Source organism: Trachypithecus francoisi, unplaced genomic scaffold (genome assembly GCF_009764315.1).
Source record: "Trachypithecus francoisi isolate TF-2019V2 unplaced genomic scaffold, Tfra_2.0 Contig01579, whole genome shotgun sequence".
NCBI classification, from domain to species: domain Eukaryota; kingdom Metazoa; phylum Chordata; class Mammalia; order Primates; family Cercopithecidae; genus Trachypithecus; species Trachypithecus francoisi.
Genome location: NW_022681442.1, coordinates 17173987 through 17201112, shown reverse-complemented (window position 1 = coordinate 17201112; position 27126 = coordinate 17173987). Strand labels below are relative to the sequence as shown.

The 27126-nt window shown below is 47.2% G+C and overlaps 1 protein-coding gene across 2 annotated transcripts in view; it reads left to right on the top strand.

The window, feature by feature from the left end:
• VWA2 (von Willebrand factor A domain containing 2) overlaps positions 1-27126 on the top strand; it is a 51412-nt gene that overhangs the window by 15822 nt on the left and 8464 nt on the right. For both annotated transcript variants that reach the window (XM_033182025.1, XM_033182019.1), the window contains exons 3-10: positions 155-229; positions 1413-1546; positions 7669-7778; positions 18166-18360; positions 19223-19356; positions 20027-20159; positions 23833-23888; positions 26053-26160. In XM_033182025.1, the coding sequence (XP_033037916.1) occupies positions 155-229; positions 1413-1546; positions 7669-7778; positions 18166-18360; positions 19223-19356; positions 20027-20159; positions 23833-23888; positions 26053-26160 (945 nt within the window). The remainder of the gene's footprint in view (positions 1-154; positions 230-1412; positions 1547-7668; positions 7779-18165; positions 18361-19222; positions 19357-20026; positions 20160-23832; positions 23889-26052; positions 26161-27126) is intronic.

Here is a 27126-nt window from a genome sequence, read left to right as displayed (position 1 = left end):
ATCCGTCTGGTAATTTTTGAGATGCAAGAATCATCACTCCCCCACATTCTAGGTTTCTCTGCTGTTACCTGTTCAGTCCGGTCACTTACTGTGGAGATTGAGCCTCCTCCCCTCTCAGCATTTTAATGGTTGCTTCTGGTGTTTTCTCTCCTAGTGCCCCCATCTCTCCCTCTCCAGGAAGTCCATGTAAGCAGAGAAACCATTGGGAAGATTTCAGTTGCCAGCAAAAGTAAGCCCAGGTTCTTCTTAACCCTCTGGATGCCCACTCAGACCTCTGCATGAGGGACTGGAGGAGAACCGTGTTCTCCCAGAGAATTTCTGCCCCTTTCCCATCTTTCTTTCATGCTGGGGCCAGTCATTGCCCCCAAACAGTGACCTGACCAAGTTACTTGGTTTAAAAACAAACAAAAGTGGGTGCCTGTAATCCCAGCTACTCAGGAGGCTGCGACAGGAGAGTTGCTTGAACCCACGAGGCGGAGGTTGCAGTGAACTGAGATTGTGCCATTGCACTCCAGCCTGGGCAACAAGAGGGAAACTCTATCTCAAAAACAAACAAAATAGCTCAGTAAACCTTTTTTTGTTTTGTTTTAAAATTGCTCTTGTTGCCCAGGATCTGCTGTGCAATGGCACAATCTCAGCTCACTGTAACCTCCACCTCCTGGGCTCAAGCGATCCTCCTGCCTCAGCCTCCCAAGTAGCTGGGACCATAGACATGCATCATGCCCAGCTAATTTTTGTGTTTTTAGTAGAGACAGGGTTTCGTCATGTTACCAGGCTGATCTTGAACTTCTGAACTCAAGCAATCTGCCCACCTTGGCCTCCCAAAGTACTGAGATTCCAGGTGTGAGCCACCATGCCCAGCCTTAGTAAATCTTTATTATTGAATTACTTGGCCTGTGCCTCAAGGTTTTCTGTTATCTGCTCACCAGGTGATGGAGTGACTACCTGCCATGCCCATCTCCCACCATATTCCTTCCTTTTCCACCTTAATCAGTATCCCTCCACATGACTGCTGTTACTGCTACTGAACTCTTGGGTAATATGGCCTCACATATCGGGGTGCCCGTGTCCACACTAGATTGTGGCCCTCCGAGGCCTGGGACCAAGCCTTTTCAGTGCTGCTTACTGGCCCAGTAGACCCCCTCATAGAGCTTAATTGGCATTGTTGAACTAGGTTCTTCCATTATTATAACACAAAGGCTTTCATGTAAGGGCCCATTTGTGGGCATCACACCCGTGGTGCCTGTGCTTCCTGCTTCAGAGGAGGGCCGCCTTCTGCAGGTTAGTTCTCCCCTTTCATGCTAAGAGGGGCAGCAGCCTGGCCCATCACAAGGCTGTTTATGCCTTCACTCTGCTTCGGAAGTGAGACCCACTTGCTACTGGTTGTCACCTGTCTGTCCCGCTCTCCCTAGTGATGTGGTGCTCCGCTGCAGTGGACATCCTGTTTCTGTTAGATGGGTCTAACAGCATCGGGAAAGGGAGCTTTGAAAGGTCCAAGCACTTTGCCATCACAGTCTGTGACGCTCTGGACATCAGCACCGAGAGGGTGAGTGCAAGTCTTTGTAGATGTTTGTGTTAGGACGTCTTCTGTGATAAGGGACAGAAACCTGGTCTCAAGCAGAGGAGGCATCTACTGGCTTGTGGAGCTGGGAAGACCAAGGGGCTGAATCCTGGTTCCTGGCATGGTGGGGTCCCAGGGCTGAGTTGAGGCTATAAGGCATCTTTCTCGCTCTCTCTCTTTTTTTTTTCCTTCTCTCAGTTTTATTTTCTTTTGGTTAACTTCCTTCCCAGACAGGTTTTCCAGACATAGCCAAGTTGTCCTGCATTGTTCCTCAAGCTAGTGACCCCAGTAAAAATTAAGGGGACTTTTTTCTCTATAGAGCTGGTCAGAGCCCCAGGGAGGGCTCTGATTGGGCAGGCCTAGGTCACATGATAATCCACTGATCAATCACAGCAGTCAGAGGGAAGAGAGTTTCTGGCCAGACCTCAGTCAAGAGCTCTGCCATGTTTTGGGGGTAGGGAGTGGATTTGACTTTCTTCTAGAAAGAGAGATTGGGTTGTGTTTGCAGAAGGGAAAGTGAAAGCATGCTGAGCAGACTAAAGCTGTTACTACCTCAGCAGACTGAACATGAAGCACAGCTCCTACCCTCTCTTGCACTTGAGAGAAACTACTACTGCTTGAGTGGATCCAGACAGTATCCTCATTTCTTGTTCTTTAAATAGTAGGTCTTAAATGTAGCAGAGTGTGGTAGCTGTGGTGGCTCTCATTTCTAAAAGGGTTTTTTTTTTTTTTTTAACAATCCACAGAAAAATGGGCAAGGAACACAGACAATTCCCAGAAAATGAAACACGCAAGGCCTTTAGGCATACGAAAAGAACCCAACCTCACTCACTGGGAGGGTCAGCAAACCGTCTGCCTAACATACAGTTTTTCACTTACTGGGTTAGCAAAAAAAATCCTGAATTTGGTGACATGCTTCACTGGCAAATCTTGAAAGAAACTGGTGTTCTCATACACTGCTGGTAGAGTGTGAAATGGTGCAGCCTCCGGGGGGAGTCGAATAGTATTCATCCCAGTTACAAAGGCTTGGATCCTTTAACCCAGCAATTCAACATCAAAGAATTTATTCTACAGTACACACGCCCATGCAAAATAGTACCCATACAGAGTTATTCATTGCAGCATTATATGTATAAACTGTAAAAGATTTCAGGCAATCCAGACGTACACTGAGGGGGACAGATACATCCATTATGATGCATTCATATATTGAAATACTAGCCAGCTCCAGAGAGTGGGTGAGGAAGCTCTCTGATACGGAAAAACACCAGAACAAGCGAAGTGTCAAAGTAAGGTGCAAATGGTGTGTATGTTACTTTCTATGTAAAAGATAAGGGGGGATGAATGAAAATCTATCTTTATATTTTCCTGTATCTGTTTATACTCTGGATGGTTTTTTAAGAGGCTGAGAACAGTGGTTTTCGTTAAGGGGGAGGTTGGGAAGTGAGTTGACAGAGCACAAGGCCAGAGGGAGACTCATCAATACAGACCCATCAATACAGACTTAAATATTTTCTGGATTTTGAATCATGTGAACCTACTCAAAAGTCAACTTAAAAATTAAGAGAGGCCGGGCACGGTGGGTCACGCCCCCAGCACTTTGGGAGGCCGAGGCAGGCGGATCACGAGGTCAGGAGATGGAGACCATCCTGGCTAACATGGTGAAACCCTGTCTCTACTAAAAATACAAAAAATTAGCCGGACATGGTGGCACGTGCCTGTAGTCCCAGCTACTTGAGAGGCTGAGGCAGGAAAATCGCTTGAACCCAGGAGGCAGAGCTTGCAGTGAGCCGAGATCGCACCACTGCACTCCAGCCTGGGTGACAGAGTGAAACTCCATCTCAGAAAAAAAGATTGAGAGGATGTAGCCTGGAAAAGCTGTCATTACTTGGATGAGAGACCAGTTGTATACAGGTTGAGGAAGGAAGTGGTTTTCCAAGATAAAATTCCTAGATTAATCCTAGTAAAACCTCTAGGATTTAGGAGAATACATGGCTTTTAATGAGGGCCAGATTTTCTGCAGAGTGGTGTGTCATTTTATTAGCTGGAGCACACTCCCTGGACCTTAGACCGTCTTGTGCCTGAGGACTCCATAGCAGCTTCATTCAATCTAGGCACAAGCAGCCCAGAAGTTTTCTAACCATGATGTTAAACCAGCATAGACCCTGAAAGGGCCGGGCCAAAAAGTGCCATTTCCCCACCACCCTCTGCACAGGACCCTGTTTTAAGAGTTCCTTATAAAGTGTCACTAGTTAGTCGGGGAGGAATAACATAAAGAGAAGTAGCATGAAGATTTAAACACTGTTGACCTTGGCATTGATGTAGTGTGTCCTGAAATGAGTAGCCTGGAGACCCTGGGGTTGGCTAGTTGGGAATGTAGGGTCCTGTGGATTATTAGTGTGTGTTTCACAGATGAGGGAACAGACTCAGAGAGGCTAAGTGACTGTCGAGGGTCACACAGCAACCTCAGGAGAGAGCTAAGTGTGGAAGAACTGGGACTCTTGACTCTCAGCCCAGGACTTGCTCCATTCGTCCATTTGTCTTAGCCCTCAAAATTCACACCTTGCTATCACACAGCAAATGGCCAACAGTGTGGCAGTCTGTGTGTGTGTGGGGGGGAGTGGTGTAAGAAAACCATGACAAGAAATTTCCTGGCTAATGCTATTGGGAGCAGATCCCAGAGTTCAGGGAATTTAATCTGGGCGTTGCTGGACCACATCTAGAAAGTGGCATTGGGTTCTGGGGGCTGATTTCTTGGTTAGACATGGGCCAGTCAGTGCCCATGAGGGAGCCAGGACAGCTAGAGGCCTGGAAACCTCTATGAATGAGGGAACCTGAGGATCATTTTCATGTGAAAGAGAGCAGACAATGGCTCTGTTTTTTAAGGGTAGAATCTGGGTGTTCAGGGAGTTAGATTCAGGCTTAACCTGAGAAAAGCTTTCTCGCAGCAAGACTTGAGAAGCAGAGGAACTGAGTGTTTACTTGGGTGAGTGAATTAGTGTCTTGACCCTCAGGTCAGGTAGACCCCTTGGCATGCTGCAGAAGGGTTTTTGAATGAGGGCGATTTAAGATGGTTTAGTCTGACTTGTGGCTTCAGGCTTTATGTTTTTGCTGCTGCTTTTTTTTTTTTTTTTTTTTTTGTATTCTCTTTTTGTTATCTCCGTGTACAAGGGATTTCATTTGTGCCATGTTTTACTTGCTTTAACTTTAGTTTTCAAGAAGAAATGTCAAGTAGCTGTAAATTAAGACTTTTATGGATGCTGTGTTGTTAAGGTGGATTTAAGGTGTTTGAAGTCTTCCTCTTAACACTTAAAAGCTGAGAGGTTCACTTCCTGGCTCTAATGTAGTGACTGGGGCAGAGTGATTATGGCTGATGAGATAGCTGGGCGGGCCTGTTTCTGAGCGTACAGTAAACTGAAGATAAAAGGCAACTATTTTGTTCCCAAACCACCAATTAAACAAAATGCTTTAACTACTGACTTAAGCTGCTTCCTTCTTGTTTTGAAGTTATATTTCTTCCTGTTTAACTCAAGTAAACATACCCAGCTGTTGGTCTCAGGGGAGGTTATTTTTTCAACTAAGTAATTCATTCACATGGGTTCAATAAAAAGATGTACAGTGGAAAGTCTCCCTTTCACCCACACATTTTCCATTTGGCCTGTCCCTCAACTTGTGTTCTTGAGTCTCTTCCAGAATCACTTTGTGCAAATACAGGCAATATGAATAAATATTCTTCTTTCTCCCTTATTACACAAAGGGTAGCCTACCACACATTGTTCTCTCATGCCTTTTTTCTCCTCACATTTTCTTGGAAATCTTTTCATATCTGTATACAGGTATAATTTTTTTTTACAGGTCATTAAAATGTTTCATCATAAGGATTTATCAAGGTCTAATTAACCCCCATTGATGGATATTTGCTGTTACAAATATACTGTGATCTTGTAAATAACATTTCACACGTACAAGTAGGATACATTTCCAGTAGCCCTATGCATTTTTTTAATTTTCTTTTTTTAAATTTTCAATAAATATTAAAAAATTGCCCTCCATGGATGCTGTACCAATTGACATTTCTACAAGCAATGTTTGAGAATGCTCGTTTCACCCTGGAAACATTGTATATGGTTTTTTGCTAAATGGATGGGGAAAAATGCTGTTTCATTATGGTGAGGCCAGCTATCTTTCCATTAAAGAGTTATTTGTATTTCCTGTTCTGTGATCTCTGTTCAAATCCTTTGCCCATTTTCTGTTGGATTGTTGGTCTTTTGTAGGTTGATTCTCATTTTTTTATATATTGAGGAAGCTAACCCTTTAACATGAATTGCACATCATTTTTCCATTTTGTCTTTATTTTTTTCTTCCGTTAAGGTATGTTTCATCCCGCAGAAGTTGTTTTTTCTTTCGTGCAGTCACATTTATCAGTCTTTCCTTTATGGCTTCTGGCTTTTAAGTAATAGAAAGTAAGGTCTTTTTACACATTGAAATTTTAGAAATTCTCCTGAGGTTTTCTAGAAATTTCATGTTTAGATTTTTCACCCCAAAATCTTGAATTCATTTGCAGTTTATCCTTTATTTTTTGTAGATTGCTCTTCAGTTGTCCCAATATCGTTGACTGACTAGATCATCTTTTCCCCCTGGTTTGAGATGCCCCTTTTTAATCACACATTAACTTCAAGGAAAACCTAGGAAGCGCTCCTTCCCAGAAGCTTCTTCCCAGGATCACCTACTGGTCTCTCTTCCTGTGTCCGTCTCCCCCATGTGCCCACTAAAGATTGAGATTTCATTCTGCTTAAGGTGCCGAAGAGCTCCTGCCCAGAGCACCCTGCCTGCAAAAGGGAACCCCACCCAGCTGATCCGGAGCAGATGCCGCTGGCCTGGTGTGGCAGGGCGTTTCCATCACTCCCAAGTCCCAGGCCTGTCAAGGGAACGGCAGTGAGGGAATTCAAGTGAGGAGCAGAGGGCAGCATCATTGCTTAAACATGACTCACTTGGCCCATTTGCACTCTTGGCCAGAACTAGGGTTAGTTTTGAGAATAGTAACAGAGAATGTTGTTTCTCCAGGGGTTTTGGAGAACCAGTGATTAGGTGCAGGCCTTGGGCCCTCGAGAGGAAACCTGAATATTTGTAGCCTTCTCTGCTCAAGACATGCTAGTGCTTTAAGGATCCAGAGAGTGACTTTACTCAGTTTCCTTTCTCAAGTTTTGCAAGGCATTGGATCTCCTATGGCCTCCTCAATTAGGACACAAAATCTATGTGGATTCACCAGTGTTCTCCTTCATTACAGAAGAACTTCAGCCCCAATGCTGGTCGTCTCAGTTGTGGATGCTGATTGTCCTCCAAGTCTGACTATGGTCTAGAGACCTGGACTTTCTCTAGCTTGGCAGGAGCAGGTCTGGCGGGGCTGACCACCCAGTGAGGGACTGGGTTGTGGGGTGGCTGTGCTTAGTCATGAGTTATCAATGATGGTGGCTGTGGTTAGCTTCTGCAGCAGCCCCAGTTGGGTCAGTAAGTGTTTTGCTGCTGGCCTGTGCTGGCTGCTGAGAAGGCAGGAGTTATAACTGGGCCTTAGGGAAGACCATAGGCACAAAGTCCAATGGCCTGGTTGCCTTTCTTACTAGTCTTGGGCAAGTAAGCATTTGCCTTGGGCCAGACATATATATTCTCCACACTGGGATTTCTCCACCCATAATGTGGGTGTTAATAGTGACTCTGTGGATTAAATGAGATAGTGCATGAAACTGCTCTGGCAGCTGGGAGGCAGTTGGTAAAAGTGAGCAGAGACCCTGCCCTAAAGATGCACAAGCTCAGCTGAGAACGCTGCCAGAACGTTCAGCTGCCTAGCAGAAGGTCAATCAAGAAGATTGAATTGGGGTCGTCAGTGCAGAACACAAACAGATTTGGCTGTTTTTTTTTTTTTTTCCAGGTTCTCCAAATGGGTCTTTGGAACCTCCTTCTAGGGAGACAGGAGAAAGCTCTGGCACTAGTTGTTTGTTGAGTGGGTGGGAGGTAGGGTTGTTAACCTTTCTTGCCCCTTCTTTCCTCTTAGGAATGTTTTTGACTTGACCCCAGTCTCGGGGCCCTGAGCCCACTGTCTCCTACTGCAGGTCAGAGTGGGAGCGTTCCAGTTCAGTTCCACTCCTCATCTGGAATTCCCCTTGGATTCATTTTCAACCCAACAGGCAGTGAAGGCAAAAATCAAGAGGATGGTTTTCAAGTAGGTATGATCAGATACTGCTGTGGTTAGGGTGATGCCAGCTGCTCTTAAAATTGCTCCATTGAAGGGTTTGGTCCTGCTCTGGGCTCACAGAGAGGACTGTGGGCTGCTTTCAGGAGCCCAGCTGGGCACAGTTGGTCACACGAATTCCATTCTCAAGGCTGCCTCTCCTTATTGCATGATAATGTCCCAGGTAGGAATTTAAATGCAAGTAAAAAAATTTGCTGCTGTGATGTATAGTTGTCAATTACCTGGGAGAAAGTGCTATTGAAGGTCACGAATGGGGTTAAGAGCCTGGAGGAATGGGAGGAACACTGAGTCTTAACCCCATTTCTGTCTCTTGTGACCACTGCAGCTTGGACAGTTCACCACACTTCTCTGAGCCTCATTTTTGTGGTCTAAAAAGAGTAAGTGCCCTTCTGTTATTGAGAGTGCTTTAAAAATTATGACTATCTGGTTATGTGCTCATACATATACACACCTTATGTGTTAGTCTGTTCTTGCATTGCTATGAAGAAATACCTGAGGTTGGGTAAATTATGAAGAAAACTTTTATTGGCTCATGGTTGTGCAGGCTGTACAGGAAGCATAATGCCAACATCTCCTGGTAAGGGCCTCGGGAAGCTTCCAATCATGGTGGAAGGCAAAGGGGGAGCAGGTGCATCACATGGCGGGAGCAGGAGCAAGAGAGAGGAGGAGGTGGCACACATTTTAAAACAACCCGATCTTATGTGAATTCACTCATCACCAAGGGGATGGTGCTAAGCCATTCATGAGGGATCCGCCCCCATGATCCAGACACCTTCTACCAGGCCCCACCTCCAACACTGCATTACAGTTCAACATGAGATCTGGAGGCCACAAACATCCAAACAATATCACCCTCTAAATATATATATATAGTGATATGTTTACTTACATTATAAGTTAGCTGATGTGTGCATCTGAATATGATATGTGTATATGCTCATATGTTTTTATACACATATATTTTATGTATATTTTACATACATATAATCTATACGCATGTGATACATAGATATATACATATATACATATGCACATATTTACACGTACATGTATATACATACACATATATAATGTTCTTCACAAGCCCTCACAGAATAATGACTTTGACTTGCCCCTTGCCATTCTGGTCTCTGGATCCACTCTGGGCTCCTGCTGCCCCTTGTACTAGTGTCCACTGAAGTCCCCCAAAGTCCATGGTCAGAGCCGTTTTTGGCTGTCTCCTCCCATTGCAAAGGCTCTGAGCTCTGAGGGCCTTTTTCCAGTTGCAAGCCTCTGTAGTTCTGTCGCTGCTCTCAGGAAACCTGAGGCCCCACAGTGGGTGCATCAGGGACTCTGGGAGCCCTGCAGACCTCAAGAATGTCCGAGTAACCCTCACTGACTTTTATCTTGGACTATCTATCCCAGCCCTTGAACAGATTAAGGGGCAAGTCATCATGCAAGAAAGTACAAAAGGAAAGAGCTCATTAATATGTGTTTACGAAATACATTAGTGCACATTGGGCTTTTCTTCCCCTGGAGGCTTGTGCCCTTGGGGCCTCCAAGAATTGGCTTCTTGCAGAGAATAGTCTCAGCCTTGCTCTGTATCTTTGACAAAGACACACAGTGCCGGGGCTTCCTCCCAGGTTTGTGGAATCACTCTCTGCTCTTGGTATATTTAGGAATCTGCGCTTGGTTTTTGAAGCACAGTCTCACTCTGTTGCCTAGGCTGCAGTGCAGTGGTGCTATATTGGCTCACTGCAACCTCCACCTCCCAGGCTCAAGCCATCCTCCCACCTCAACCTCCCAAGTAGCTGGGACTGCAGGCATGCGCCACCACACTGGGCTAATTTTTCTATTTTTGTAGAGATGGGGTTTTGCCATGTTGCCCAGGCTGGTCTTGAACTGCTGAGCTCAAGCAATCCACCTCCCTTGCCCTCCTAAAGTGCTGGGATTACAGGTGTGAGCCATTGTGTCCAGCCAGGAATCTGCACCTTTTTTTTTTTTTGAGATGAAGTCTCACTCTGTTGCCCAGGCTGGAGTGCAGTGGCGTGATCTTGGCTCACTGCAAGCTCCACCTCTCGGGTTCACACCATTCTCCTGCCTCAGCCTCCCAAGTAGCTGGGACACAGGCACCTGCCACCATGCCCGGCTAATTTTTTGTATTTGTTAGTAGGGATGGGGTTTCACTGTGTTAGCCAGGATGGTCTTGATCTCCTGACCTCGTGATCTGCCCGCCTCAGCTTCCCAAAGTGCTGGGATTACAGGTGTGAGCCACCATGCCCGGCCGAATCTGCACTTTTAAAAGGCCTCTCCCCACCCTCCACTGTGATTGTTATACACACTAATTTTTTAAAAACAGCTTTATGGAGATATATTTTATAGCCATAAAGTTAACACATTTAATGTGAAATTCAGTGGTTTTGAGTATATTTACAGAGTTAAGCAACTTTTACTCTAATCAAGTTTTGAACATTTTTATCACCTCACAAAGAAACCTTGTAAGTAGACATTTTTCCAAAGAAGATAGATGGCCAATAAGTACACAAAAAGATTGTCAACATCATTAACTATTAAGGAAATGCAGATCAGAACCTCAGTGAGCTACCATGTCATAGCCACTACGGTGGCTCAAAGACTGACAAAAACAAGTGTTGGTAAAGCTGTGGATAAAGTAGAGCTCTCATCCATTGCTTCTGGGTTTGTAAGTGGTGCGTGCCACATTGGAAAAAAGTTTGGCAGTTCTCAAAATGTTAAACATAGATTTAGCGTATGACCCAGCAATTCCACTTCAGGAGAATTAAAAACATGTGCACACAAAAATAGTTGTATGCTAATGTTCATACCAGTGCTATTTATAGCAGCTCCAAAACGGAAACAATACAAAATCCTCAACTAATGCATGTACAAACAAAATGTGGCATATCCAAATAATGGAATACTACTCAACTGTAAGAATGAATGAAGTACTGATTCATGGTACAGCATGGAGAAATCTTAACATTAGGTTAAGTGAAAGAAGCTAGGCATAATAGGTCACATACTATATGATTCCACTTTTTTTTTTTTTTTTTTTTTGAGATGGCATCTCCTTCTGTCACCCTGGTGGGAGTGCGGTGGCGTGATCTCAGCTCACTGCAACCTCCGCCTCCTGGGTTCGAGCGATTCTCCTACCTTAGCCTCCTGAGTAGCTGGGACTATAGGCACCCACCACCACGCCTGGCAAATTTTTGTATTTTTAGTAGAGACGCGGTTTTGCCATTTTGGCCAGGCTGGTCTCGAACTCCTGACCTCAGGTGATTCACCTGCCTCAGCCTCCCAAAGTGCTAGGATTAGAGGCGTGAGCCACCACACCTGGCCATGATTCTACTTTTTATGAAGCGTCTAGAATAGGCAAATCCATGAAGATAAAAAGTGGATTGGTCATTGCCAGGGGCTGACGGGAATGAGGAACAGCTGCTAATGGGTATAGGGCTTCTTTTGGGGGTAAAGAATATGTTTTGGACTTAGTGGTGATGATTGCACAGCTTTGTGAATATACTAAATATCACTGAATTGTACACTTAATTTAAAAGTGTGAATTTTGTGTTATATAAGTTATATCAATAAAGTAGTTACAAAAATTTACCCATTATATGCAGTATGCATTTTCAGAGGAAAAAGACTGTTGGCATAAGTTTAAGGCTAAAAGTCAAAGACCATTTGAGTGACTTTGACTCAAAGAATTCAGCTCTGCTCTTGTCTGAAAAACTAATTGAATCTCAAAGAATCGGTACAAAAGGAGCAAGGAGCATTAGAGATCATCTAGTATGTTTTCCATCCCTTATTTTACAGAGGAGGAAGAAACAGGTGCCCTGGCCAGGATCAGTGGGTTACACTGCCAATCCAGTAGGCCCCACCCAGCTGTCCTTTCCCACCTCTTATCATGCTCCCTCTCCCATACCCCCCAGATGATTAGTGGAGCTGCTTTTCAGCTGTGTTGAGGTCATAACTAAGGGCTTGAGAGCATTATTTATAACATATGAAATGCAGAGACACACTAAGATTGAGGACATTGAGGGTGGAGAATGAAGACTTCTTATGTGCCTGAACAAGGTCAGCTCTTCTGGGGCTGTGTATGGTTAGCACTTATGTTTCCTAGGACAACTGTAAGTGACAACAAACAAGGAAAGGAGGCGCTGACTTTTGGCCCCAGTTGTGGGGTTACTGAGGACACTAAAAATGAAGACAGGCTGTTATGAATCAGAACGGAGGAACATGGGCCAAATGAGAGTGATGACCTTCCCGGGGCACTTTATTCTTTTTCTACAGTGAAGTTTTGTTTTAAATTTTAAACTTTTGTAGGTACGTAGTAGGTGTATATACTTATGGGGTATACGAGGTGTTTTGGAACAGGCATGCAATGAGTAATTATCACATCAGGGAGAATGGGGTATCCCATCCCCTCGAGTGACAGTGAAATGTTAAATGCTTGACTGATTAGGACAGCTGGACCCAAACCCAGGACACTTGTCTTTCCAGACCAACGCAATCCCCCAAAAGTATGTTTTGAGGTAGTTAAGAAACCACTCTGACAGCCACCTTACTGCTACTTTGCAAGAAGTTTAAAAAACATCGCAGTCAAACCTTCCAACATTGCATCCCACGATAACATAAAATCAAGATAAGACCTGGCTGCTGATTGGTTCCTGAATGCACAGAGCTTCTGGCCTGCTGGCTGCCCAGCCTTGCTCATTTCATTAATGTCATAGTAACACAACCCTGTGTTTACTGTGACTGAATTTTTTGGACTCCCTCCATAGCTTTGTCTCTGCTTTACCTTAGCACAAAACTGTTGATGGCCTTCCCTGGCCTCTTTCAAACCACATTAACGTTGAAATGTGGCTTTTAGGTTAGTTAGAATTACAAAGCATTTTGTCCTCTTTTTTTTCCTTATTATTATTTGGTATGTGCTATTACATAAAGCTGTATTATTTTTCACGTTGATCCTTTTTAATTAATAATCCAAGTTCAGCTATCACAATATATTTAATCTCCTAAAAGGTAATATTTAGGTTGATTCCAGAATTTTTGTCTGTTGTTGAGAAAAAAAGATGTAATCAACATCACTGTACCTACAGTGGGGTTTCTTTTCTTTCTTTTCGTTTTGAGATGGAGTTTCGCGCTTTCACCCTGGCTGGAGTGCAGTGACGCTCCGGGTTCAAGTGATTCTCCTGCCTCAGACTCTCCTGAGTAGCTGGGATTACAGGCACCCACCACCACACCCGGCTAATTTTTGTATTTTTAGTAGAGATGGAGTTTCACCATCTTGACCAGGCTGGTCTTGAACTCCTGATCTCCAGTGATCCACCCGCTTCGGCCTCCCAAAGTGCTGGGATTACAGTAGTGAGCCACCGCACAAGCTGGGTTTTTATGAATTATTATTATTGTTAAGACAGGGTCTTTCTCTGTCACCCAGACTGGAATGCAGTGGGGGTGATATCAGCTTACTGCAACCTCCACCTACCTGGTTCAAGTGATTCTCCTGCCTCAGCCTCCTGATAGCTGGATTACAGGCCCCTGCCACCATACCTGGCTAATTTTTTTTTTTTTTTTTTTTTTGTATTTTTAGTAGAGATGAGGTTTCACCATGTTGGCCAGGATGGTCTCTAACTCCTGACCTCAGGTGATCCGCCCACCTTGGCCTCCCAAAATGCTGAGATGACAGGCATGAGCCACAGTGCCTAGCCTCTTATGAATTATTTTTCATAGTCTGTTTTGTGGCCTGCTGACATCAGAATGACTTGCAGGGAGGTGAGGGAGGGAGGGAGGGAGTGCTGGTTTGAAATCTAGATTCTCAGGTCAGGTTGCAGACCCACCAATTTGGACTGTCAGGGAATAGGACCTGAAAATCCACATCATTAAGTCTCCTGAGAGATTTTTATGAACACTAGAATTTGAGACTAGACTCAAAAGATAAACTTCTTATAGTAGGCCCCTGTGGGTTCATTTTGGTAACAGCCACCCACTAGGTCCTCAGAGGCGCTGGACCCAGCATTTCATCCTCTAACAATACTATTTCTTTCCATTTTAACATGGAAGGAAACTGGGACTCAGGTCAAGTAACTTTTCCAAGTTTACCTACTAAGATATTGCAGAACTAATACGTGAGCCCCTCCACCTCTGGAACTCATGTTCTTAATTACTTGTCTGCACTGATAGCAAAATGTTTTGATTCTAGCCCTCCCACCGCCCCTCTCCAAAAGTTCATGCATGGCAGTCATAACCCCCAAGACAGTAGCTGATCTGTGAACTTTCAACTTGTAACCTAGTTTAGTCCAATTTGAGAGAAATTAGAAAAATCCTGGTGAGACTCTGGCCTCAGAGCCCCCCTGTCTGGGTTCAGGTCCTGCCTTCACCACTCATGAGTGGCATAACCTTAGTTTACACCCTTCTCTGGACTCCTATTCCAGAGACCTGTGGTGAGAATTATGTGAGAATATGCTTAAGCGTATGTAGATAAACATAGGTTGAGCACAGCGTCTGGCACTTGCTAAGTGGCCAGGAACTATTGGCAGTTATTACCACTATTCGCTGAGTGGGGTGAAAGTAGACCCTGAGCTCAGAACAGACTCTCAGGCAGAAATGCTCCCTGGAGTAGGCGGAGAGATTTCTTCTCACGTCTCAGAGGTCCAGCCATGAGGAATCTCACCTTACCTTGGTCGCAAGCCAGCAGACAGGGTTCTTGTGGGAAAGCCTTCACAGGGTGCTGAGGTAGAGAGGGTGACAGCGTCGGTATCACTGTGCTGAGCAACGTGAAGGCCTGTGCAGTGGGCAGCCTGGGCTCTCATGTCCCTGAAATTTAATTTCTCTGTAACCACAGGCTGGTAGCTGTGAAGAGGGAAGCCCAGACCCACTAGAAAATCTGAATGGGCCAGGTGCGGTGGTTCACGCCTATAATCCCAGCACTCTGGGAGGCCAGGGCAGGTGGATCACCTGAGGTCAGGAGTTCGAGACCAGCCTGGCCAACACGGTGAAACCCTGTCTCTACTAAAAATACAAAGATTAGCAGGGCATGGTGGTGAGTGCCTGTTGTCGCAGCTACTCGGGAGGCTGAGGCAGAAGAATCGCTTAAACCCGGGAGATGGAGGTTGCAGTGAGCTGAGAGTACACCACGGCACTCCAGCCTGGGTGACAGAGTGAGACTCCATCTCAAAAAACAAGAAAACAAAATCTGGATGGAACCCAAGCCTTCCCCTGAAGGTGGTAGATGGAAAGGAAAACCAGTTTAACTCTGAAGGGGCCCAAGGGCAGACCCCTGTGAGAAACAGAACAGAGTGTGGGGAACAAGTACGTTTTCTTTTCATTCCTAAAGCTGTGAGCCTGTAGGAGTGGTAATGATCAGATGGACCACACAGGAGGGAAGGCTTTGGGGAGAGAAGGCAAGGACCCTGGTTGAGAACCTCAGAATCCAAGAACATAGCCAGGAGGTCGTAGGGCTCACTGGCCAGTGGGTAGAGGCGCAGGTTGCTTCAAAGCCACCGAAGCACCTTGGCTTTTGATGAGAAGAAAGTTTTGTGAGCATTTAGGCAGGACAGTTTAGAACGGGATGGCAAACTTTTTCAGTAAAAGCTTGTATAGTAAATAATTGTAAGTATTTTCAGGCCAATGCTCTTTGTGTAGACAGTACATAAATCAGTGGGTATGGCTGTTTTCCAATAAAACTTTATAAAAATGGACAGCAGGCCAGATTGAGCTGACTCCTGGCGAGGAAAGAGCATCAACTTCAAAATCAACCAGACTGGGCTAAAACTCCAATTCCGACCTCCACTAGCCAGATGAGAGTCACGTGCCTTCACGAGTATGTAACTATCTGTTGAAGAACTTGGGCTTTGGAAGTGGAGGGCCCTGGGTTCAAGTCCTGCCTTCACCACTCATGAGTAGCATAACCTTAGTTTAGACCCTTCTCTGGACTCCCGTATTCTAGAGAGCTGTGGCGAGAATTACATGATAATATGCTAAGCATATATAGATAAACATGGGTTGAGCACAGTGTCTGGCACATGCTAAATGCCCGGGAAATATTAGCAGTTATCACTGTTCTCTGAATGGAGTTTCCTCATTTGTTAAGTGTTTAGTACTTTTTACCATGGATGTAAGGATTACATTCAGTAACAGGTGTGTGTGTGAAGTGTCTGACATAAAGTAAAATGTCAGCACTAATATTATCCTTTAGAAATGGAAGCCATTCTGCTCTCAGGAGCCCTGGAAGAACACTCTTTTTAAATATAAGAGCTCTTTGGTGAAGGAAACTGGATTAGTGGGAATCAGAATTGGGTTGGTGCTCTTCGGTATCTAATGTGTGATCCAGCAGGGTGTGAGAGGAGTTAGGGGCGCTTGGGAGTCAGTGGCGTGGGTGCAGTCTTCCTCTTCGAAGATTCACCTGTGTTGGTATGCTCTGTTTTTCTTTCATAAGCCCATTGCCCAAGCCAAGCTCTGCTCACTAGCTCCAGAACACAGGTTGCATTGCTCACCTGTGTCTTTGCTTTGACCCCTTCCTGTAATCAGGATCCAGTAATCCTGTAACCCCTTCCTTTCCTCATCAGCAGATTCACCAAGACCCCATTTAAAAGCTCTTTCCCCTCTGAAGTCTGTTCCCCGACAGCTGCACCCCACAATGAATCTGCTCCTCCGAATTCCTATTATTTGCATCCTTGCATTCCTGTTTACTTGCTGTCTTGTAGCATTCCTGTTTACTTGCTGTCTTGTAGATCCTGTATCGTCAACTAGACCGGGAGTTCTTTAAGGGGCGGGATCGTGGTTATACTTCCTGGTCTCCATTTCACTATCTTCCCTCTAGTGGATCCACAGTAAATACTCATGGGTTGAAAACAAGTAAGTGAATTTTTAACCGATGCAAATGTCAATGTATATATTGTAGGCAAGATTGTTAATTCTAGGAGTTGTCAGCTCTTGTTGACATTTTTTAACTTTATGGAGCACCGCAAAGAAAACTGCCCTTTAAGAGCTTGCTTATGTTAGAAAGCAATAAAAGTGAAGAATATTCTAGGCCTGGTCTATAAATCCTTCCCAAGCACGATTTTCACGCTCTTTGCCTGTCTTCCTGCTGAATGGAGAGCATTTTGAGGACTGAGGGGAAGGTGGAACCACAACATGAAAGGAGCCTGGATTCCTGAGTAGCTGCTTGGAGGGGAGCCAACCAGGAGAGATGCCTGGGCAGGAGGACTCATGTCAGACTTGCATGAAAAATAAAACCACACACACACACACACACACAGCAGGCAATGCCCATGCCTCTTGTCAGTTGGATGTTTTCACATTAGAAGAATGACCATAGTTAGGGTTGAATTAAAGGTAGGCATTGCCTTAATTTATGGTTGGTACAATCTGAGTGTAAATGTGTCCCCATCTAGAGTCTGTGGTTAGTCACTATTTCAGAATAATGCTCCCACAGGGTTTTTTCTGTGTGTACAGTTGATAACCACAGTAATTCCATCAGCCTCACATTGTTGATCATGTTTGGATGGGCTACAAACCACTGAATAGTTTGGCTGCAACAGGGACTGACTCACAATTCAGTAACCTAAAATCCATTGTAGTGAGTCATTACTTTCTGCCCAGCTGACACTCAAGCTGGCAGTCCTCTCTCTGACAGGACACTTACAGGAGTCTCCTAATTTGGGATTTAGCAGAGATACTGCTCTGGGATTACAGGACTGGTCAACAGTTCCTATAACTGAGCTGTGAGGATGAGAGCATCTCAAGCCATGGCAAATAGAGCACCACTGGCATCCCGATGAGATGGGACCCCTGTAACCTGCCCTGATCTGGAGGTGGTCAGACAGCTCAGCCTTCCAGTTCCCAACCCTGAATTTGGACATGGCCCACAAAGGCCTGGATCACAGAAAAGACTCTCATCACACCTTTGCCTTGAAGCCCTGTCCTTCACTCTTATGGATCCTTCCTCACACAGTTTTCCCAAGCTCAGTTATCTGCTTTCCCAACCCAAGATGTTGAGCTGTAACAAGGAGATGATGATGCAGGGATGAGGAGATGGGAGGCAGGTATCAGACAAATGACAAGAGCTGTCGGCCCAGAGTCATCACTCAGGGAGGAGAAAATACACCCAACACACGAAGAATGACATTATTACAGAATACAACAGAGACTTGCAGGGTGAATCTCAAGTGCATGGAAAAAGTAATTTCGGTCCATTGTTGTTGTGGTTTAGATGGTAGAACTATCACTTTGAGCCTCTGCTAGGAGAAGGTGACCTTTTGCTAATAATGGAAGAGCCCATCAATTTCAGGCTCTCATCCCAACTTCACCTCTTTGCATCACTCACTTTGCTTCTTTCTTTTTTCCTTCTGGGTGTACACAGAGGAGGGCGCACGGAGACGGGACTTGCTCTGAAATACCTTCTGAACAGAGGGTTCCCTGGAGGCAGAAATGCCTCTGTGCCCCAGATCCTTGTCATTGTCACTGATGGGAAGTCCCAGGGACATGTGGCACTGCCAGCCAAGCAGCTGAAGGAAAAGGGTGTCACTGTGTTTGCTGTGGGGGTCAGGTTTCCCAGGTAAGAGCCTCGGTCACCCTGGAACAAGCCCTCAGGTGGTCAGCCTGGGGATCGTGTCATGGCCATGGGAAGGGAGGGGACGGGAAGAGCTGTCCGGGTCCTTCCCGGGATCTGTCTTTTCCTCACTTTGCCATTTTGGCTCCAGTGCACAGGAAGCTTCAATCTTTGGGAGCCTAAGCATTTGCATTGACTTTGGTTTTGTTTGAACACTTGGTTGCAAGTGCCAGAAATTCTGCTGAAATTTATTTGGGCAAAAATGGAAATTCACGGAGTCATCTCATTCACTGGGTGGGATGGGGGTCCCTCGGGGTGGGCAGGAGCCAGGGACTTCAGTGTGATCCAGATTCTTCCACACATCTCTGCTGTTCTCTTCCTGTTGCCTCCTCTCTTACGCTGACTTTCTTAGGAAGCTGGAACTGGAGCTGCGTGTGGCGCCCAGCTCACGTCTTCAGAGCTCCTCCCTGGAGAGAAAAGACCCCTTTCCACAGTTTAACAATCCAATAAAATACTCGAATCAACCTGAGGCAGAGCCCACTCTTGGGGCCAGGGGAGGGGGAGTCTGGCTGGCCACTCCCCTTTACCCCATTTGTCTAGCTGCTGGGCAAATAGGCTTTCCTAGAAGAGAGGAGGCTACAGATCCATTCTGTTACCAGCTATGCTTGCTTGTTCTTTACTTGCTGTCACCTAGAACCACTTCCTTTCATTTCCATTCTGGTTAACTGTTTTCCTCACCAGCTATGGGTCTGACAAAACCAGACACTAAATCTGTGCTGCCATCCACAAGGAACCCATGGCCTAGGAGATGAGTGGGCAGGAGAAGGGTGGGTACAGAGCCACAAACTGTCACAACCCCTTGGCACAGGTGGGAGGAGCTGCATGCCCTGGCCAGCGAGCCGAGAGAGCAGCATGTGCTGTTGGCTGAGCAGGTGGAGGACGCCACCAACGGCCTCTTCAGCACCCTCAGCAACTCTGCCATCTGCTCCAGCACCACGCCAGGTAAGACCTTCCAGCCTGGAGGGAGTGGAAGTGCCATGTGGGGTCGGGGAGGGCCCCCTGAGGCAAGAGGTCAGGACCCAGGAGCCTCCCAGGGAGGGAGGGCAGGCAAGAGAAAGAGAGACCGGCAGCCTCCACCCTGGGCACTCTGCTGTCTCCCTGTGCCCTGCCCTGTGGGTTTCCCAGCTGGGAGCCCCGAGCTTGTCTTCATGGAGGTAGAGAGGCCCAGGGCTTGAGACGCAGATGTAGTAGGTTCCCTGTCCCCTGCTCAAGAGACAGAGCCAAGTCTCCTCCCCCTGCCTTGGTCCACACAGAGGAGCACAAGGAGGCTTTCTGCTTGGTGCAAGATCCCTGCATTCTAATTGTCCTTGTCAGGGTCCACCCAGGAGCCAGAGTGATGCCATTATGTGGAATGTACATGGGTGCACATTATGTAAAAGCTGTGTCGGGTGGGGCCCAGCAGAGGAGATGCTTAGAGACTGGATGCCCCGCTGAATAGGCAGAGCAGGGCCGCTCACCTGGAGATGTGCCCTGACCTGAGAGAGCAGAAGGTGGCCAGCCTGGGGGTGTGGTGGAAACTCCCAGGAGCGGGAGCAGCTGCTGGGGGAGCGTGCGTGGCAGGAGGAAGTGGAACCCTGTCTCCTCCACGGATGCGGGTGTGTGTTGTGGACAGACTGCACGGTGGAAGCACACCCCTGTGAGCGCAGGACGCTGGAGATGGTCCGGGAGTTCGCCGGCAATGCCCCGTGCTGGAGAGGATCGCGGCGGACCCCTGCGGTGCTGGCTGCACACTGTCCCTTCTACAGGTTGGTCTGCAAGGTCTGGGCTCGCCCTGGGTGGAGATGAAGGCCCCCACCCCTGAGCTGCGGGGAGGATAGCACTTTGGGGCCCCGCCATGGAGACTGTGACGGGGATTGAAGCAGACCTGGGAGGGAGCTGAGGACATAGCCATGGGAGAACAGGGAGAGGTACAGCTACTCGGTATCAGCATTCCTTAACACACAGCCCAGGCACCCAGGGCGAACACTGGTGGCAGGGTCACCGGCATTCTGGAAGGCTGGTGAGTGAACCAAGTGCTGACCCTGCAGGGCAGTGGTCTGCACTTGTGATATTGATTTGGGAGTTTGGTTCCTCTGAGCACCAGTTTCCACATTATGGGGGCTGAGTGAGGCAAGAGGATCAAGATGAATTCCAATCAGGGAGGCTGTGGGATGCTGGGTTCTTCGGGATTGGAGCCCAGGCACCCAAGAGCATCTGCTGCCCGGCCAACAGCCCATCCCTCCCAAACACTCCCCACACCGTTCCTGGGCACTTTCTTTAGACTATCTGCCATTCAGCACCTCTGTCCGGAGTCCAGTGACCCTGCTACTCTCCCTCTCTGGGGGGCCAGGGCAGTGTTTGAATCAGCTACATCTTTGCCCATTGGTCTTTCTCCAGCGATGAGCTCATAGCACAGCACACAGCAGTGAAGTTGATTGGCTGAGAAGCCTCAGGGCTGTGCTGGGCTGATGGAAAATCCAAAGACTGTTTCTCTGGGAAAGGTCAGTCCCCTGCAAGAGGGTCAGAGGAGATGGGGCCTCATGCCACGTCAGGGCCACCAGAGGCTTTCCTCAGAACCCAAGCTCTCAAGTGAAAGGAGGAGTTGATTTGCTCCTTGGTGGCCACATTCTAAGTGCCTGCTCAGCCAGGCAATATGCGATAAGGAGACAGCACAGTTGCTGCCCCCAAGGAATCGTGGTCTAGAGCAGGGCATTGGAAAAGGAGATCAGAGGCCACCCTGAGGCATCCTAGGTGCTGGGGTGGAGTCTGTCCTCTCTGGGATGTCACAGAGAAGGGGCCACTCAAGCAGTTTCGCAAGATTTGGAACCGTGGCAGTGGGCAAGGTGCCCAGAGCCGGGAGCAGGTGGGAGAGGCTGGTGGCCGCAGTGTATACTTCCTGGGCCTTGCATTCAGACTCTGCTGTCAGGCTGCTGAATTTTTAATCCTAGCAGCACCACTAGGGAGCTGTGAACTTACCACTGCATGTTTCTACGTTTGAAAAGGGGTGTGATGATAATCATAACTGCCCTATAGGGTTGTTGAGAGCATGCGGTGATTTAATAGGTAGATGCGTTGATATTGCAGGCTCCTAGAATGAAGCATTTGGGAGCTCTTTATCTATTTCCTCACTCAAGAAATACCCATGGAGGGCGTCCTGTGCTCCCCGGCACTCACCCAAGTCCTGGGGAATCAGCACCAGCATCTCAGAAACACATCTACCCTCACAAGCTTGTGCTCCAGTGATGGGAGGCAGCCATTCCAAAATGAATACAGAAAATAAACTGTTCAGTGGTAGCAGGTGTTGTGGAGGAGATGTGGTGGGGTCGGCGGGAGCACTGGGGCAAGGTCACAGTTTGAAATGGAGTGGCCAGGGAGGGCCTTGCAGAGCATGTAGCATTTGTATCCAGACCTGAGGGAGGCGGGGAGCAAACTGTGTGCAGGTCCCTGCAAAGCCCAGTGGGTAGTGTCTGCACCATAAGTGCCGATTCCCAGGGAGGCCCGAGTCAGGGAGCGGGAGGGGCCCAGGGAGCTTTCTGGGCTAGGACTTGTGGCTTTATTGTGAGGTCGCTAGGATAGACATGGAAGAGAAGACGATTTCTCTTGAATGAGCTGGCAGTTTGGCATACTTTGTTTTTATTATTACCATTTTTTTGAGACAAGGTCTTGCTTTGTCACCAGGATGGAGTACAGTGGCAGGAACATGGCTCAGTGCAGCCTCAAACTTCCAGGCTCAAGTGATCCTCACATGTCAGCCTCCTTAGTAGTTGGGACTACAAACACGCACCACCTTGGCCAGCTAATTTTTAAGGTTTTTTTGGTTTTTTTTGTTTTTTTAAAAATATATATGGGGTCTCACTATGTTGCCCAGGCTTGTCTTAAACTCCTGAGCTCAAGCCATCCTCCTGCCTCGGCCCTTCATAGTGCTGGGATTACAGGCATGAGCTACCACGCCCAGCCTTGGCAACCTTTATTTCAGCAACTCCATGAGCTCTTAATTGACTTGGCTTTTACTCCGTTTTACCCCAGGGAAGACCCTGCCCTAGAGGAGCACCTGATTGGCCTGCCCCTGGTGTGGGCAGCCCAGGGCAGGATCTTGTTGGAAGAAGCCTTATTTGGAGAACTTTAGGGAATGTTTATGCCAAGGCCCAAGAGTCTCCTCAGGTGAGGCCATCCCAGGAATTGCTGCCAACCCGGAGTGGGTTTTCTGCCCCCGGATGAGGAACTGCGCCTGTGGCAGCAGGGCACGTGGCCCCGGAGACTCAGGAGAGGCGAGGACCCGGCCCAGAGGGCAGAGTGGGGGGATTTGGGGTCATGATCAGGATTTGGACCCCAGCTCTGCTGTGTTCCAGTAACTATGTGACCTCAGGGGACCTAAGTTAGCCTTCAGAACCCATTTCCCTATCTGGAACATGGAGGGAACCATCTCTTCAGGTAGCTGTGGTTAATGGAACACCCGCGGGTGGAAGCCAGCCCAGGAATGGTGGCTGCAGTTCTCCAGCAGACCTGAGGAGTCATTGAGTCCAGTGTCTTGCGTGTCTTGACCTGCAGAGCCTCATGTGGACACTTGTTGTGCAGACCAGATAGAAGCAGCACACCTGGGGTGGAGGGGAGGGGCTGGGGCACAGCAGGAGGCCTGGAGCCTTGTTCCTTCAGTCCTCTTCTCTCCCCATCAGAGCTTTAAGAAATACAGTTGAAAACTGCAGGTAGAATTACTATACAAAGAGAAAAGTGAAGACCAGAGGAGGAAAGTAACATGTCTGTGGTCACACAGCCAAAATCCAGTTGCCCATTTCCCAATATTTCTCTCCCTACTGCATTGTGAGCCTCAGAAAGTAACATAATAAAAAGCTGTTGCTACAGTTTGAGGTTTTGCATGTGGATGTCTCTGTCTTCAAATGTGATAGCCAGCTTATGTTACCTCTTTTGTTGTTTTTCTTTTCCTTTTTGAGATGGAGTCTTATTCTGTTGCCCAGGCTGGAGTGCAATGGCACGATCTCGGCTCACTGCAACCTCTACCTCCCGGGTTCAAGCGATTCTCCTGCCTCAGGCTCCTGAGTAGCTGGGATTACAGGCACACTATGCCCAGCTAATTTTTTTATTTTTAGTAGAGGTGGGGTTTTACCATGTTGGCCAGGCTGGTCTCGAACTTCTGACCTCAAGTGATCTGCCCACCTTGGCCTCCAAAGTGTTGGGATTACAGGCGTGAGCCACCACACCTAGCCTTTTTTTTTTTTTTTTTTAATTGTCACTGTATAGTTTGAAACATTTCCTACTCTATGCAGAGAAAAGTTAGGGTAGAATCAAAAAGAAAACCAGAAAGTCTTTCTTATTTCTACACTGGAATCTTCTATCAGCTTTTGGTGTTGTAAATCATCTTACGTTTTCTGCCCTCCCCTTACATCTCTGATCTGTCTATCGTTCTGTTTCCTTGGATTGTAGCTGGAAAAGAGTGTTCCTAGCCCACCCTGCTACCTGCTACAGGACCACCTGCCCAGGTATGATCTGCCTCTTGGATTACCGGTTCTTTCAGGGCCCCGGACCCAGGCTGCTTTGTGAAGGGGCTTTTACAATCCTGGGACAGAGGGTGGGGTTGCGACTGGCTCTAGGACAGAGGGTTGGGGCACCTGGCGGGTGGAGGAGAATGTGCTCTTCACTCACTCCATGGTGTTTGCTCATTAAGAATGGAGTGGCGGCTTTGGGATTACTCCCCTGAACCAGCGTTATGTGCATTGGTGAGAGGCAGAGAAAGGCAGGCACTGAGCACCAGCTTTGCAGACATCCTCAAAGCCAGCACCAAACTCAGGGCAAGATACGTGAATGATTTCCTCCTCTATAAAATGGGGTGATGTTTACCCGATGTCTGGAAGCCCATTTCCCTCCTCCATATGAAAGGAGGCATCGTATATGAGGTCCTGGTAAAGATTTGGTAGATAATGCCCGTGGAAGTAATCCCTCAGCTGTAAAATCCCAAATTAACATGAGGAATCATCGATGCCATTATGCATCATTCAACATGGTTCCCTAGTGTCCCCACACGGTCCCTCACCATCCCTCACAGTCCCTCACTATCCCTCACCTGGGGTGCTAGTGACCCCACTGACCTGGGAGCTCAAAATTGCACTTGAATGTGTAGGTGTCAGTGCTGGGGTGGATTTGCTACTCCTGATGAGTAGCCTGTCTCCTGGAAACAATGCCAGCAGTTAGACACTCAGGCAGGGTAGTGAGTGTCCCTATTTGGGGTTAGGTGATCCCTTCAGTATGTTCTCAAGGTTTGCAGTTCCAGCACCACGGCCTCTGAAGCATAGGAGAATCTGAGAGTGGAGCTGTTTCTGCTCAGTAATTAGGGTTTGAGGACTTACGGTTTAGGAACTAGAGTGAAATGGCTTTCAGTCCCAGCTTTACCTCTTACCAATGATCTGACCTAAGGCATGTGACTTCTATTCATTTAGCGTCAGCTTCCTCATCTGTCATATAGGGGTTTTATAGTTCCTACCTAAGGTTGTGACAGTGAAATGAGAAAAGCAGAGTATTGTGCTTAGCACAGTCCCTGGCACATAATAGATGCTCAGTTAAAGGCCACTGTTGCCAATGTCAGTGAGCCTCCAGTTATTTCCAGTTTTCCGGCTGATACAACTGCAGCCCCAGTGAGGTGCCTAGACTTAGCTTTAAGCTTTTCTGCCTTTGAAAAGTCTATACTTTAATTATAATGATGTGGCCATCAAGTAACAGATTAATATTTTTAAGCAAAAAGGACAAGAAAATGCCAGTCCCAATTGTGACCACACTCAACTGCTTCTTCAGCCCTTGGAATACACAATCACATGAAGACCCTGTTTGTTTTCTGTAACCCTGGGAAGGAGGTCATGTGGTTTTAACTGCATTTTGTAATAATTGACAAGGAAAGTGATGAGATGCTCAGGCATGGAGCACAGGGAATCATAGATCAGACACTTCAGAATGGGTCAGATTTTGACACAGGCTGTGGTTTCCCATGTAAACTTTCAGCTTTGAAGAGGCCTTGCTCATAATTTGCATCTCATATCTAAAAGTCAGTACTGTCATTACCTGTTGGGGAATGTTTTTTTAGCACTGAGATTTTCTGCGGATTAATTGATTTAATCCTCACAATAACCCCACAGAACAAGTTCAGTTCCCATCACTCCTTTTGAGATGAGGATATGAAGATGTTAATTAAGGTGCTGGAGGAAGTGGAAGGGCCACGTTCAGTGCTCAGCAGCCTGACCGCAGGATCCGAAGGCTGGTGTGTTTTGCTGTGCCAGGTGCAGAGGCCATTAAGACAACCCTGTGTAGAACTTAGAAGACAGGGCCCCATTGGCACCGCAGCTCTCTCAGTCTTGAGGCACCCACACTTGATGTCACGGAGAGCTTCCTCCTTGTCAAGCCCCAGTCTAACACCAGTTCATCACACGGCACCTTACAAAGCCTGCTACAGAGCATCCTTTACCAACCGTGCCCAGCTCCTCCTCTATGAACTCGGCAGTGCTTTCCCCTCTGCTACAGGTTTCCTGGTGAACTGTGAGGGAAGGAAGGGGCTGGCCACTGGTAGAGCAGGAAGCCAGCTGCACCCACACCTCTGGCCAGTCCTCTCTACTCCCCTGTGCTGTGGTGCTTAGCGGTTAATGGGCCTCTCTCTGATAGGCCCCTGTGACTCGCAGCCCTGCCAGAATGGAGGCACGTGTGTTCCAGAGGGACTGGACGGGTACCAATGCCTCTGCCCGCTGGCCTTTGGAGGGGAGGCTAACTGTGGTAGGTATGCACCGGCCCTGTAAGACTGACCACTGGGGAGCAAGGAGAGGACAGGCTCCCCTTTTCACTGCACACCCTTCCAGCTTCTGGGTAGAAACTGGCCCTCAAGCCATCTGCTTTTCAGTGCACCACTGGTCTGCGGTTCACGTGGTGCAGCCTCTCGGTGTTCCGTGAGTAGATAATTCGGGTGGCTGAGCTCTGGATGACACAGTGGCTCCCAGCTTATTAGCTGCAGAATGGTCATTGCTTGAAGTTTGAGTGCTGCCCAGCCCAACTGAAGGCAGGAGTCTACCCAATTCTGGCTCCCAGTCCTGGGCAGTCTTTTCTTCTCTATTCTATGAAAGCAGAGAAAGGAGCCCCAACTCCTTTTGATTTTAGAGGTGTGAAATGAAGATAATAGTAGGCTTTACCTCATTGGGTGGTTGAGAGTTTTAAATAAGATTATGCAAAGTGCTTAGTATCATGCTTGACGCATATAAGGGCTTGCTGAATAATAACTTTTAAAAATGTGATAACTGGGTTAGTTGAAGATCTATATGAAAAAAATTAATCTTGACCCTGTACCTCACAACCCTACCAGAAGTCAATTCTAGCATGGCTATAGACCTCCATGCAAAAGGCAAAGCAGTGAAGCCTCTAGAAGCAAACACAGGAGCATATATTCATGATCTTGAGGTAGACAAAGATTTCTCAGGACACACACTGGACTAACCATAATGGAAAAAAGTGATAATGTAGATGGCATTTTTTTTTTAAGTGGCTAAATGGAGACCCTTAGCGAGTGCCAGGAGTGTCGTGTCTGGCCTTGTCTCTAACTCCGTGACGAGCACCAGTCACTTAAGCTTGGGGCCCACAGTTTCTCTGCCCCATCTCCCTCCTGGGACGGAGTTTCTCCTGCTCTGCGTGGTAGTTTGGCGTCTTGGGTGGGACAGATCACATGCTGCATGGCCATGGCTTGACCGTGGG